Below are 14087 nucleotides of genomic sequence, written 5' to 3' on the forward strand. Positions count from 1 at the left end.
ATTACATTATTTTAAAATACAGTAATCCGTTGTCAAGGCAGCGTCTGTGTCTTTCCAAAGCATATGTAGCAACTGTTATTGAAATGGCCGTGTGCTTGTTTCTGCAGCCTGTGAAATGGCCGGCAATGTCATCATCCATGATATTACTTACTTAATCACACCACGGCTCCTTAAGCGAACCCCTGACAGTGCAGTAAGATTCCTCCAGCAATCGGCATACATCGATCGTGACCGACGTGCTGTTTAAAATCGGACTATTCTACCGACAGCTGCGTCGAACCATTCGCCTGTTTCGGCATAAGAACACGAAAGAAAGGGTCCAAAACGTCCAAGGTTGACAGCGTCAAACCAAGAAACGGTGAGGGTGCTTACCGTCCTAGGTTTGTGGATGGAGAAGAGGGAGGGGCTGTGATGCTGCTGGGCTACGGAGGAGAGATGAGGAGGGCAGGATCGGCCAGCTTGGCTCGAAGCCTGCTCATGTTACATTCAGGAACCGCTCGGAAAGCCTAGAGCTTCCCCGGATCCCGATTGTGAGTATTCGTTTTCAGCCAAACAGTCAATTTGGATTTGGAGGCAGTCCAAGATACTCAAAATAAATACTACCTCTCAAATTATGAATAGATGGATAAATAGGTGTTTCAGAGAATAGAGGAAGTGAGAATTGGTAACTCGCTTCATTTCAATCTTTAATTCGTTTATGACCAAGCTCGTAAATTAATTTACTCATTCCATTTCCCTGTCATTAAACTGTTAAAGTTCCCCCATAACACAATTTTAAATATTATTCTCGACACATAAAAATTGAAATAATTCACACATACACGCATTACGCATTTAGTTAAATCTTCTCCATGTATATGTGAAAAGCGCCTCACCAAAATTGTTGCCTTGTAACAAGGAAAATAATGAAATAAATATGAAAATGATACAAACTTATAATTTACGGCACTCATTAGTCAAGGGTATTTGTTTTTGTAGGTGCAGATCTCATGCCTAAAAAGCATCCACTTATCTCCATGACTCTGAAGATTAATAGCATGTAGTATGTGGGGGAACCTGTGCAAATGTGGTACCCACACAAACCAGTTCTTGGGATTGTTTTATTGTTTAAGATCACCCTAAAACACTATTACGACTGTCCCATAAAAGACTCTTGTCATGTCACACAATTTCAGCATTTTTATTTAAGAGCTAAGTATTGAGGTTTAAACTCTTGATAGCCAGACTAATAATAGGCAATACAATTGGGTGGTAGATGAGAGACCAAAATAGCTGAGCGTACATTTCCACATTTTTCATCAGTATGAGTCTTGTGTGATCGTCTGTTCTGGAAAAAGGAACTTTTCAAACAGCTGTGAGTCAAACAGCTGCTGGCGGAAGAGGGACAAAAATAATACCAGCTAAACAGACTCAAGCTTAAAGGAACTGTGTCGTGCTATTTTAAGCCTTTCACATCTAATTATAGGCATACAATTAGATATATTACCTTTGGCACAATGGCGATCTAGTTCCTTATGAAATTAGAGTTATTTGGGTGGCTATACAGTGATCCCTCGCTACTTCACGTTTCGTTTATCGCGGCTCCACTACATCGCGGATTTTTTTTCCAAATTAAAAAAACATTTAAAAGTCAAAATAAAACTTCTAAATTGAGGAAACACGTGTCTAACCTTTAGGACAATGTAGTATTGCTCTTCGTTTACATTCCTTTAGAAGTCCGTTTTCGCGTGTCAACACGATCGCGAATTAGCAACTTTCCACTAACTCGTTAGCCTGCCCAGTACTTCTTGTTGGTGACCGTACTTCGCGGATTTCACTTATTGCAGGTGGTTTTTGGAATCAATTATCCGCAATAAACGAGGGATTACTGAATTTCTAACGCTGACGTAACGCCTGGCTTACTAAAACCCCACTTCCGCTGTACAGTACTCATACACGTTTGCCGGGTCGACTTTCCAAAGTAGACATCTCAAAATTATTGGATAAAAGCTAATTTAATAAACCCCAAAACAATGATTTTTACTTGAAGACATTGCAAAACTGGGCATGTGTTTAGTTTGCAGGGGCGGTACGAGGGTGGCTCCTCACATTACACAGTGGGGACCCGGTCGTTTTCTTTCTACAAATAGTTGTCCTTCCAATTCATATTCTGTTATCCAACCCCTTTATTGTATGCTTGCTGATGCATAAATTCACATCATTCCACATACAGTAAATCTAAAAACCTAGAATTTAGTTCATGCCACAGTACACTTGGTGTACGTATTGTATGTGTTAATGTGCAATCAGGTTCAGATCAAATGGAATGGGCGCAGGTCAGCTTTCCTAATGGACAGCAGTGCCCACTCAAAACTGACTGATCAATAGGAGCTGCTGAATTATTAATCGGCAGACATTCTCTTGGCTCCGGTCAGTCAGCATACGTCTAGGACATTTTTACAAAATGCCATTCAAATATTAAAAGGGTAAAACGCATGAAACGACACTACTTTGACATATTTTCCTTGCATGTTATCATATCACTGTTTCTCATCACTGATGGCTAATTTTCAGCTCACTACCTTTGCATGTTGTACGTATACTAGACACCCAGACTTGCAGCAATCAATAGAAACACCGATTCCTGTAAGTCATGCATGCAGTGGGGAAGAGAAACCCATAACCAAACATTTTGTTGGCTCAGCAACATTACACAAATACCCAAGAGAGAAAAACACAATCGAAAATTTACTTTGCAGCAGGTATACTTGGATAGACTAATATTGTTGTTTTTACACCCAAGAACTACACAAGCTGATATATTATTGCCCACTCTTGCATTTGCTTCCTTCAAAATGTTTTCCTGTCAGTGTACAGTACAGGTGTCAAACTCAAGGCCCGGGGGCCAGATACGGCCCGCCACATCGTTTTATGTAAGCCGTGAAGACAAATTGTGCATCAAATTCGTGTGTCACTACTAGAATTGCAAATTGTCGTCACTTTTAATAATATATTTTTTAATATTTGACCAGTTTTTACTCGCCTGATTTGAAAAGAGTTATTTGTCAGTTTGTTTTGTCGCTTTTACTGAATATAAGATGAGGTGCTCATACATTTATTTGGGTTGATAGTCATAATGGCCCTCCGAAAGAAGCTATGTTTACAATGAGGCCCGCAAAAAAAAAGACTTTAAGCTTTTTGGATGTACTGCATCTGTCATCTGTACATCTACTAAGAGTTAATACATGTTCACCGATTTACATAGACAGTAAGATATTTAGGAAACAGAGAGGCATTAAAAATACAGTCTTCATCCCAAGAGATTCAATTTTGTGTGTAAAAGGTTTGATGTACGTATCTCCAAGTAGCAAATGAATGAGGGACTTTCACCAATTACTCCACTTGATTTGATTTGTTTAATTCGTCAAGTACACAATCAACAGTCATTACAATTCCATTTTACGTTATGTTATACATGAATTGTCAAAAAGGGAGACGGGTTGAAACAATTCTGCTTATCGAGTCCCGTCCCGATTTCAACCAAGGATTTCACTGCCAGACACACGATCTACATAACTACAGTGCTATCTAAAATATCACCATAACAAAAAAAAAAGGAAGAAACAAAGGAAACAGAAATTTGACACAGGATAACATATGATTTGAATACAGCAATGACAAGCTAACTGGAAGTTTGATATTAGGTTGAATGCAGCGATGACAAATGAACTGACAAAATAACACATTTTGACAGTTTCATTTGAATGCAACAGTAACAAGTTAATCAATATTGAGAGATTTGGAGTCACAATCTTGCAGGCACCCCATGCGGCGCTTGCAGCGACCGATTACAGCTAATCGTCTCCCACGCTGGCCTCCTGTCACTTGTCCATATTATTTTTGTGTAGAGACATCTCGTGAAGGAGCAACTTAGAGTTGACTGGTTGGTTCACTTTGTTTTGTCACCTGCGTAGTAGAGATATGCTCTTTGCTAGTTTGTTTTGGAGGTATTTAAAATATGGTTTCCATCCCAAGAGGTTGTCAATAATGATGCCCAATATATTATATTCATTAATATTTTGTGGGATCTCACAAGTGATATCCCTAATATTACCAATGTGTACAAAGTGTTGTCCATTGTTTAGATAGCTTTTGATCCATTTTACTGATCTACCCTGTATTCCATACCTAATCAGCTTTTCAAATAGGATGTTATGATCTAAGCCATATTGTCTTCTCCAACCTTCGACTAATTAGTTTCTCCATCATTTTAGAACACTGTGATCCACATTTCTGATACTGCAATGACGTTGAAAGGTTTGTCCAATGTCTGAAGATAGACGTATTTTTTTCAAAATTGGCCTTTAAACTCCTGCTGTTGAAGTGGATTATAGACAGTTTTCTTTCCATATTGAAAGATCGTTCAATTGATCTTTTCAAATAGTATCCACATTTCACCCTACCCCCAGTTGCCCTTCTCTTGGACAGGAGTCGTCAGAAATCCACACTTGCCTTGTCCACCGATATGTTTTCTGTTGTAAGGAAATCCACCACTTGCTGTTCCACGGATTGCTTTTCCTCCTAATCTCCATTATCTGTCCTAGTCTCAGCAATACGGCGTAGTTTCGTGGTGAGATCTTGAGCCCAGAGATGACCACATCATTCATTTTATACTGTTGGTCGATATTTTCTACTCTGTTTGTGAGAATTCTTATCAGCTGATCTTTCTTGGCATTCTCAGCTTTGAGAAGTGCGATTTCTTCCATCTTGGTTTCTAAGCCAATCGATCGAGTCTCCATTCCCATAATATGCTTCTTAATGTCTCTCCTCTCTTCTTGAAGTGTTTCCAAAGTTCTCAGCTGTTTTTTGATGTCTTCCAAGGTATTGTCCTCATCCTTTATTGGACCCATCACTCCAAAAAAAATCGTTCTTCTGCTCCTCCCATGTACAAGTAAAGCTATTTTGTGTGAAGTACGTAATTTGTATCCTGAATGTCTGCATGTTTGCATACCGTTATCTCTCAGTTCGCAGCTGTAACCTTGCGAGGGGAGCAAAAAAGTGTCTTACTCCCACAGGGAGCTTGAACTTTTCCACAATGTCCACTATGGTGCTGATGTTGAGTATGATTCAGAGGCCAAGGCAGGATCTACAGTACTTACATCAACGTCATAGAAATCAGCCTCTTGAGTTTGTGTTTTGCACCCCATTATATCTGTTTCGAAACCTTTTTGATACAATAGTCGAGATTGGACTCTTCATTTTCAATCACTCAAAGGAAGAAAAACAAGTTAATTTGAGATATGTTATCATATGATTTTTTTCCCAGCAGCTATTTTATGTTATTTGTATCTTGCAGATGCTAGCTGCAGTCAAGGAAGTGATTTCAGTCACCTTTCTCCTCCTCCTCCTCCTCCTCCTCCTCCTCCTCCTCCTCCTCCTCCTCCTCCTCCTCCTCCTCCTCCTCCTCCTCCTCCTCCTCCTCCTCCTCCTCCTCCTCCTCTCCTGACAGGAAATGTAATCTCCCATGTGAGATTGCCTCATCAGTCGAGACACTCTTGTCTGAGCAGTGGAGATGCAGCTGACTGGGACAGTAATGGAGTAATGCAGTGATGGATGCCTGATTACCTGTGTGTCTTGATTACCGCATGTCTCGGTTTTATTATGTCGCAGCATGACTGTGATATGGAGAGTGTTTGGGCATTTGTAGTTTGCTGAAATAGACCACCTAAGATGAAAACGGACTCCTATTTTAACTATTAGACATTGTCTACACACGCACACATGCACGCGCACGCACGCACAATAATTTCAACATTTTATGCGCCATGTTCAAATGTATTCCTTGTTAAGAGGTGGTTTGCGAAACCTAATACAAAAAGATTAGACTCACTCTATTTGATCTTACTTTGAATTTCACTTCTAATGGATGATGCCTTCACAGTCCATCTGTGTGTTTTCTCTCACATGTCTTCAGTTTGAAAGAGTTTGCAAAATTTGGATTCCAAACCAATTCAAAAACAAGCTAGAGAGTATACTTGTTGACTTTTCTTTGTCTGCCATGATGGCAGCATACAAGCTAGGTAGGTTATTTGTATTCAAGTCACAGATGAGGAGGAGCGATAGAGGCAGGCAGATTTCTTAAATAAAAAGAAAGCAGGAATATACAGTTGCCCCCTCTGGGTATTACTAACATCAGAGCCCTACTGGAGCAAAGGGCTTTTCAATACAAGGGTGAATGGGATTTCCACATCCAGAAGAAATCCATTTTTCAATGCGACCTTTGCAAATGACTTACATACATATGTTCACTGGAAGTTGAGCAGTTGAACTTTGAATAAATGAATCTTCCGTAAGCCCAATAGAGTTTCAGTCAGGCATGCAACAAGACAAAGACAACTCTTTCTTCACATTTTCCACAAATTCATTATATTTTCATTTTAAAGAAGTCATTTCTCATTTTAAATGATTGTAATTATTATAATAACTATGTTTTCAATTACATTTATAATTCTCCGTGTTTATGTTCTCTTCCTACTCGCACTTGCCACCATTGGTTAAATCATTGTTTTAAATTTAAAAATAAACAGGAATCGCAACCCATGGAAACACAATACGTACAGTGAAAATGAGGCATACTTGTGTAAACAGCAAATCAGCAATAAGGTGCATCTTTGGACATATTCACTGTCTTACTGCATGGCCTAATTCTGTCTCCTCGCAATGATGTCACTGATTCCAGATCCTTAATTAGTTATGTGTGAGAATCTAAGAAATACTGGTTGCTACATTCCCAGCACTTTGTTCATAGTACATGCATGGACAAGCAGCAGAAAACTACTATACAGACAGAAAACAATTACCGTATTTTCCGGACTATAAGTCGCTCTGGAGTACAAGTTGCACCAGCTATTTTTGGGGGGACTTTATTTGACAAAATACAAAACCAACACACACACATGAATAGGCAACAACAGCCTAAACGATACGGTATACCAACAGTACATAAATAAACGAGGAACTGAGAATGTGCCTGCCATAACATATTAACGGTTATTAAAATAACTATAACATAAATAACACGTTTATCGAACCATCCGTGTCGCTCTAAATCATTAAATCCATCGAAATCTTCGTTCTCCATGTCACTTACAAACAATGCCGCTGCTGACTCCAGAAGTACATGTGGCACTGAGGTCAGATTCATTGTCATTGGCGGCTCCAATTATTCCACAGGCCTAGTGCGCCCTCATGCAGTTTAAAGTGAAAATAACATGTGAAGTGATCAACAATACAATAGTAAGTAAGTAATGTGTTAATTATCAAGTAATAATGTGTTAATAATTTCACATAAAAGTCGCTCCTAAGTATAAGTCGCACCCAAACTATGAAAAAAAAACTGCGACTAATAGTCCGGAAAATATGGTATAATAATAAGGTAAATCCAAACTCAACAACAATAAACCAACCTTTGACCTCTGAAGAAAATCGCGCTGTGTGTTTGCTCTCAAACAGCTGTAGCTCCTTGTTCAGGTCGCAGATACTCAAATCAACATTCCAGGACAGCAAACCTGGATTAAAATAAGTGAAGCATGAATCATGTAGAACGTGCTAAATGCTCAGCATCTAACTGTTGCTTTGTGTTATTCCTGATGATTTGTGTTTACAGATCTTTGCATTCAACTCGTGTTTTCCATTTATTTGGGGGGATGGCCTAAATTTACTCGACTACCTGAGGAGGAAATTAACGATCCAATTATTTCATTTCTATCTTACATGAACTATTATTTTAAAGAAACCTACCTGTCAATCCATCTCTGAATGATTTGAACTCTTGCTGCCTGGAGGAGTTGTTCTGATATTTATGCTGCTAACAGTTGAAACTCAATCAGCAACACCTTTGTTGGTTGCAATCGCACATCAAGTTGCGATTATTAATTCAATACAAATTACAGGTTTCTTTACTGTATGATTGATTAATTGATTATTCTCCTCTCTCTAGTAAACATTTCCCCCAATTAGCCTGTACCCATGTATTATACGTACACAAATTTTGACTCCTACTTAAGTCCGTAAACGTAAAATTATTTCAGAAAAAAGATCATCTTTGGGAACAACCGGATGTTATTCTGCCGGTCAGTATAACTGCGCATGCGCTAGCAAACTCGATAGCGAAGAAATGTTTCGGATTTGTGTAGGGTACATTGTGACAGCAAACGAGCAGGTGATCGAGCAAGCGTCTGATACCAGAGCATTGTGTTCGTATGGAGCGTGTTTAAAGTGAACAGCAGAGAAGAAAGCGCATCTGTAATGGCGGCCTCCGTATCATATCCGGATAAAAAAAAAAAAAATTATAAAAAGAATTATTTTTTTTGTACCCATGTATAATGCGCACCCCAGATTTTAGGACAATAAATTAGTTATATTTTGCGCATTATACATGGAAAAAAACGGTACTTAAAATGGTACATGGAGAAAAGATCAAATAAGAAATACAGCCTTCGTACCTTTATGGGCACTGGAAAAACATTATTCATGACAGCTCAGCCTCGATTTGACGCGCTTCGATTCTGTCGAACAAGGTTTGGTCATGAACCCCAAGATTTTTTGTCGTATTTTAAACGGGCGGACAATATTGTAGAAATTGCAGTGTGTGCAGACAAGAGGCAAGTTCCCAAACTCTGGACTCTAAAGTCCACGTAAAATTGAGGTTTAGCTGTATTATTAGTGTTTTTTTGATTGCCAAAATAAGTGTAGAGTTGTCTAAACAGCCACTCACAGCATATTCAGCTGTGCATTGAATTATTTAATTGCGTAAATTGTATGGAAGTTTTATTGTCTTTCACCTTATTCAATATTATTTGAACATAGTACAACAGGTCCTAATTCACATGATTTTAGCAAATTAATCCACGCAGGAGTACGTCATCAGACAATCCCATTCCAGTCTTACCTTGTGTGATCTGTTTTTTGGCAGAGTCAAGGTGATCGCTGGTGGAAATCTCCCCAATCACAATCAGCATGCGATATTTGTTGTGTTGTAAAGCAGCTCCAGCATGACGTTGATCCTGGTGCTCAACTGGCTTGGCTTGCTTTACTGGACTCGCTATGACAAAAGGAATTTCCATGGTAACAGTAGCACTCGTGGACGCTCAACTCTTCTCCATCTCCATGACAACTGTGTCTAGAGAAAGGATGTTGGGTGCAGGATGAACTGAGTGGACTTGTAGGTGTGGCCCTAGTGGAAGGAGCATTTTTCATTGGATAACGTGTTATGTGACTATTTGATGTCACAAAGAAACACCAGCCGAAACAAAACAAGGGAATTGAAAATTTATGTTGAAACAAACATACTGAGATTTGAACATTGAAGGTGAATGTATGGTAGGAAGTCCATTTTTTACCTCACTATTGACAGCATATGAGCATTGATACTGTTTATAAGAGGACAATATTAAACATACAAATATATGAGGGTAATAATAAAAAAAAACATAGTTGTTAATAAGGCAAACTAGTTCTTGGGATTATGAGAGTAATTAGCAACACCTCCCTTAAATTGCTCATGTATTGAACTGTATAAGACAAAATGAGCTGAAAAAAACACTAAAAGGATCTATTTATAACATTGGCACAAATCGTACCAGGCAATGCAATTCTATGTGACTCTTCTTTGTTCCCATTGTGATCAAAACAATGTTTCATCTATGCACAAAGCCAGACAGACAACAGAGGCCTTAATAAGCATAGGCATAGTTATTTTAGACTTTCTGGGTCATGTGAATAAGTTTGGTCTGTGCACCCCCACCTAAAAAAAAGCTCCTATTATAATCATCACTATATTAGACATTATTAGACAGAATTAAGACACAACATTACAATGTATATCATGTCAAAGTGAAAATATATCAACTATCGCCTCTGCCACCACTTGTTTCATCCTTCAAATAAGTCGCACAGTATTTGATTATGGGGTAAACTAGTGACATAAACATGAGGTATGTAAACTTCTTGTTGCTTATCTAATGTGACTTATGTGGAAATTTGTTAGGCTTCTAAGGCATGTAAAAATCAAAAGAAGACTTGAGTATTTTTTTGATTGCTCAAACCACTTTTGGGTGCCGTTCTCACAGTTGAGATTTACTGACATAGCCGAATATCCACAACATTATTGACTTTTTCATCTAAGGACCCAAATTAAAACTTTGGTTCCTCCCCACGGATCCAATTTACAAAATGTAGCATATTGCTTAGTTTACCGGCTTACTTCAGAAAAAAAGTCCCTTTTATTAATGTGACAATAATATTGCGTGACAAAACAGTTTAGCTACGCACTCCTAAATCTCTGATCCTAGAATTTGTCCTGCAAACAACCATCCACAATTAGTCTTCAGTGAACCTGTTTCATGTATGTTTTTGCACAAGTACAGGGAGAGGATGCAAACTCCAGACAGTAGGAATGCCTCACCACTTTCAGGTTTTTTAGAATGTTTATTTTGAAAACGCTGTGTGATGTTTCCTTTAATCATACAGACGGGCAATTTGATGTAATTGCTTACTTGTTTATTGTGTAGCATTATTTTCGAGAGTGCTGCAGTTACGCTTTGATTTTCCACCGGTGAGTCAGCAAAACCACTCTGTGTAATATACTGACCTCTGCTGGTTAGAGTGGAAAGTGCTAGACGTTGTCATCAACATGAAAGGTGATAATAACAGCGTGGAACTTCTCCCTTGCTAAAATAAAATCTAAGATGCTATTATTTACTGTTTTGTCGTATTTTGTTGTTATTATTGTTATTAATATTTGTGCTTTGTCTTGAAAGTGATGAATGTTTAAAGCTAGGCACAAAAAGGCTCGGTACTTCTCCCTCAAGCAATGTTTAATTATATTAAAAAAAAATCTTATTGTGAAAGTCGGCAAGTAAATGAAACAATACCTTGGATGGTTACAGTGCTTTTGATTCTTCTAAAGACAAACGAGACTTAAATTTTAAAGATATAGGAAAATACATAAATGAACATTACCAATTGTTTTAATTTACATTCATATGCATTACAGTACATTTTGTAAATGTTCTTTGTTTGGCGTTTATTGTGGAATGATTGCGTTTGGCAGTAGGAGAAAATTAACCAATAACAAATTTGTTTTTAAATGCCATTATATTTACGTGCACTGTGTGCGTGCACTCCACACCCTGACTGTTCTCCAGAGGAAAGGAGCAACGAAGCGATGGAGGACGTGTTTTCACTGCGTGCAACGCCACACTGAAACACACGAGTGGAATATTCGTATTATCTCCTAAGGTAACGTTCTAAATGTTCCTTTTTTTGTGGGTCGATCTATGGTGTCGATGAGCAATGGAAGTGTCGTCCAATATCTCCCGCGTGAGCTTCAGCGCGTGCCCGTGTGCTCCAGTGGAGGGGGCGAACGTGAGACATTTTGGGTAATGGCTGAGCTTTCGTCTGAAAACCTCTGCCCTGTCGTTAGATGACGATCTGGCATTTAACTTGGCTGTAAAGGTGACGTTGACTGTCGCCTTCTGTGCGTCCATTGTGGCTCCCGTTATCTATAAACCAAAGCTTCTGTATAAGAGAACAGTGCAGAGCAATGTCAATACACGGCAGTATAGACAAAAGGCATTGGACACACCTCTTAATCAATTAGGGCGCCAGACCCATGTTGTTGTTTTTACATTCTACATTTTGGAAAAATACTGAATATGCTTCTATTTCAGCATGGCACACGAGTAATGAGCACTGCTCTTCTGAGATTTGGGGTTTAAATCTTGGGTCTGGGCTGGCTTCCTATGTGGCATCAGTTATTTCTCTCTCAATATATTTAGAATGGATCATTCAATGCCATCAAATGATGGGTTAAAAATTTATTTTGCATCCAAGTGTATTCCAAACCGTATTACCTTATTTACCTTTATTAACCAGTTGTTGGTTATTTGGTATTGCGGAGTGATTAAAGCAAAATAAAACACAAACACTACACAACAATTAAACATTATCGAGGGGATCACCAGCCTTTTTAAAACTGATTCTGGTTTGGTTGTTGTTGATGTTTGCAAATGTCTGATTTTGATTTAAAAAAAAACCTGAAGTCAGCTGGGATAGGCTCCAACACGCCCGTGACCCTCATGAGGAAAAGCGGTTCAGAAATTGGATGAATGGATGGAAAAAATATAATCAGTCTTCTTTCATGAAAGACTGCACAAATCAGAGAATAATTACTTTTGTGAGGCTGAAATCAGAAGATTTGGACATTTTAATTTAAAAAAATGGCTATAAATGATTAGTTGACATTTTTGATTAATTTGATCATTGATTAGTTAGGGTTAGATTAAAAGATTAATCAATTAATTTCAACATATCTACTCCCCACATGCCCAAATCATGCATGTGGTGGATGGTTGTCAATATGTGTCATGTTATTGGCTGGCGACCAGACCAGGATCAGGTTGTCCTCGCTTCATCACTCGGGATAGGTTCCAGCTCAGCCACAACCCTAATAAGGACAAGTGTTATAGAAAATGGATGAATGGATGCGTCCAATCTTGTTTAAGGATTTCAGGGAAGATTTTATTCTCCACATTGGTGCAAAAATCATAGCATTAAATATGTGGAAAACTTGATCATCAAGCCCATCAAACAGGTTTCGGGCGAACAAGAGCAAAACAGACACTCTTCTGGGCAAATGGATAAAAATTCTCCACAGACAAACTCTCAGTGGGATAGCCAGAAGCGTTCAGAAGCGGGGCTAGACAAATTGTTCAGGAGCGAGGCAATTTTTGAGCAAATGTACACCCTCTCCCATTCAACTGTTCCGCTCTCCATTGTGGTCCAAGAACAAAACAACCGAACTCTGGTTGAGGTAAAACATAATGACAGTATAGCATGAGTAGCCAAATAATCAAATGTTCAAAGGCAACACAGAACACAATTATTAGACTATATGGTTGTTGCTTGCATGTTTATTGCAAACAAAATTAAAAATGAATGATCAGCCTCTCAGATGTTATTACTTTCTTTTCCTTAGCAGACCATTTTTCTTTGGGCTTAAGCAAAACAAGACTTTCTGTGACATAAGTTTGGAGCCATTTTCTGGCAACACTTTTTCTGTCTTGATTGATGTCTTGCTGTATCGAAACAACCTAAATGATTTTGCTTTGTGCTTCCTACTCTGGTGTGTTGTGTGCTGTCTCCATGGAAACTGAGGTTATACAAGTGATATTTGATTGGCTGTTACGTCTCCAAATTATCAGCAGACTGTATGTACAAATAAAATAAAAATAATTTATGTACAAGTAAAAATAGGTACATTCATCACTTTCCATTTGTGGTTTATAATAATATGGCATTAATACATTTTGAAAAACATCCACATCAGGTAAAATGAGTTTCAGTGAATGACGAACCTGCGCTTCACTTTAGTCCAACAGGCACTTTTATACAATTCATAGATTAAAGGTAGATATTTACAAGAGTGCCGTGAAAAATATTGACCTTTTCTCAAATTCTTAATTTTTGCATTAATTTGACTTAATTGTCTTGAGATAACCAAACAAATGGAATGTCAGACATAAACTCAAATACAAAATTTCAGTTTTGGATCAAAAGATAAATCAGAAACAAAAGTTCAGAATTCCAGCTTTTATTTCAACTCAGGATATTGCACCTTTGAAGCCACTCACTTTTTAAGTCTGCAAAGTATTCATTATTCATTGTGATGTGATTAACATTTAATATTTGGAGGCATAACCCTTACATGCAATAACTGCATCAAGTGACCCACTGACCTAACAAGACTGTTACATTCTTCATTTGAAATACTTTTCCAGGCTTTTACTGCAGCCTCTTCTTCTTACTTTCCGTTCAGGCGACTTGTTTTCGATTTGATGACTTTCATGCAGTATTACTCTTTATCACAAAGAGCGGTATAACTCATCTTTGGCTGCCTAAAAAGTGTGTTAACATGCAAACAAAGTTCATCAAAGAGAAATGAGCATTGCGTTGCATATTGCTTTTATGGCATTAGTTGTACCTTATGCTATACAATTGTTCCTTTACCCCAGCTCTTTCCAGTGACAACCGTCTTGTTGGAAACA

At 38.2% G+C, this 14087-nt stretch overlaps 1 protein-coding gene across 1 annotated transcript in view; it reads right to left on the bottom strand.

The window, feature by feature from the left end:
* map1aa (microtubule-associated protein 1Aa) overlaps positions 1-9002 on the bottom strand; it is a 30532-nt gene extending 21530 nt beyond the window's left edge. Inside the window, exons 1-2 of the mRNA XM_061276754.1 lie at positions 8930-9002; positions 7446-7547 (exon numbers count right to left, since the gene is read on the bottom strand). Of these exons, the coding sequence (XP_061132738.1) occupies positions 7446-7547; positions 8930-8999 (172 nt within the window). The 5' untranslated portion in view covers positions 9000-9002. The remainder of the gene's footprint in view (positions 1-7445; positions 7548-8929) is intronic.
* Between the last annotated feature and the right edge of the window lie 5085 nt (positions 9003-14087).

Source organism: Syngnathus typhle, linkage group LG4 (assembly GCF_033458585.1).
Source record: "Syngnathus typhle isolate RoL2023-S1 ecotype Sweden linkage group LG4, RoL_Styp_1.0, whole genome shotgun sequence".
In the NCBI taxonomy this organism is placed as follows: domain Eukaryota; kingdom Metazoa; phylum Chordata; class Actinopteri; order Syngnathiformes; family Syngnathidae; genus Syngnathus; species Syngnathus typhle.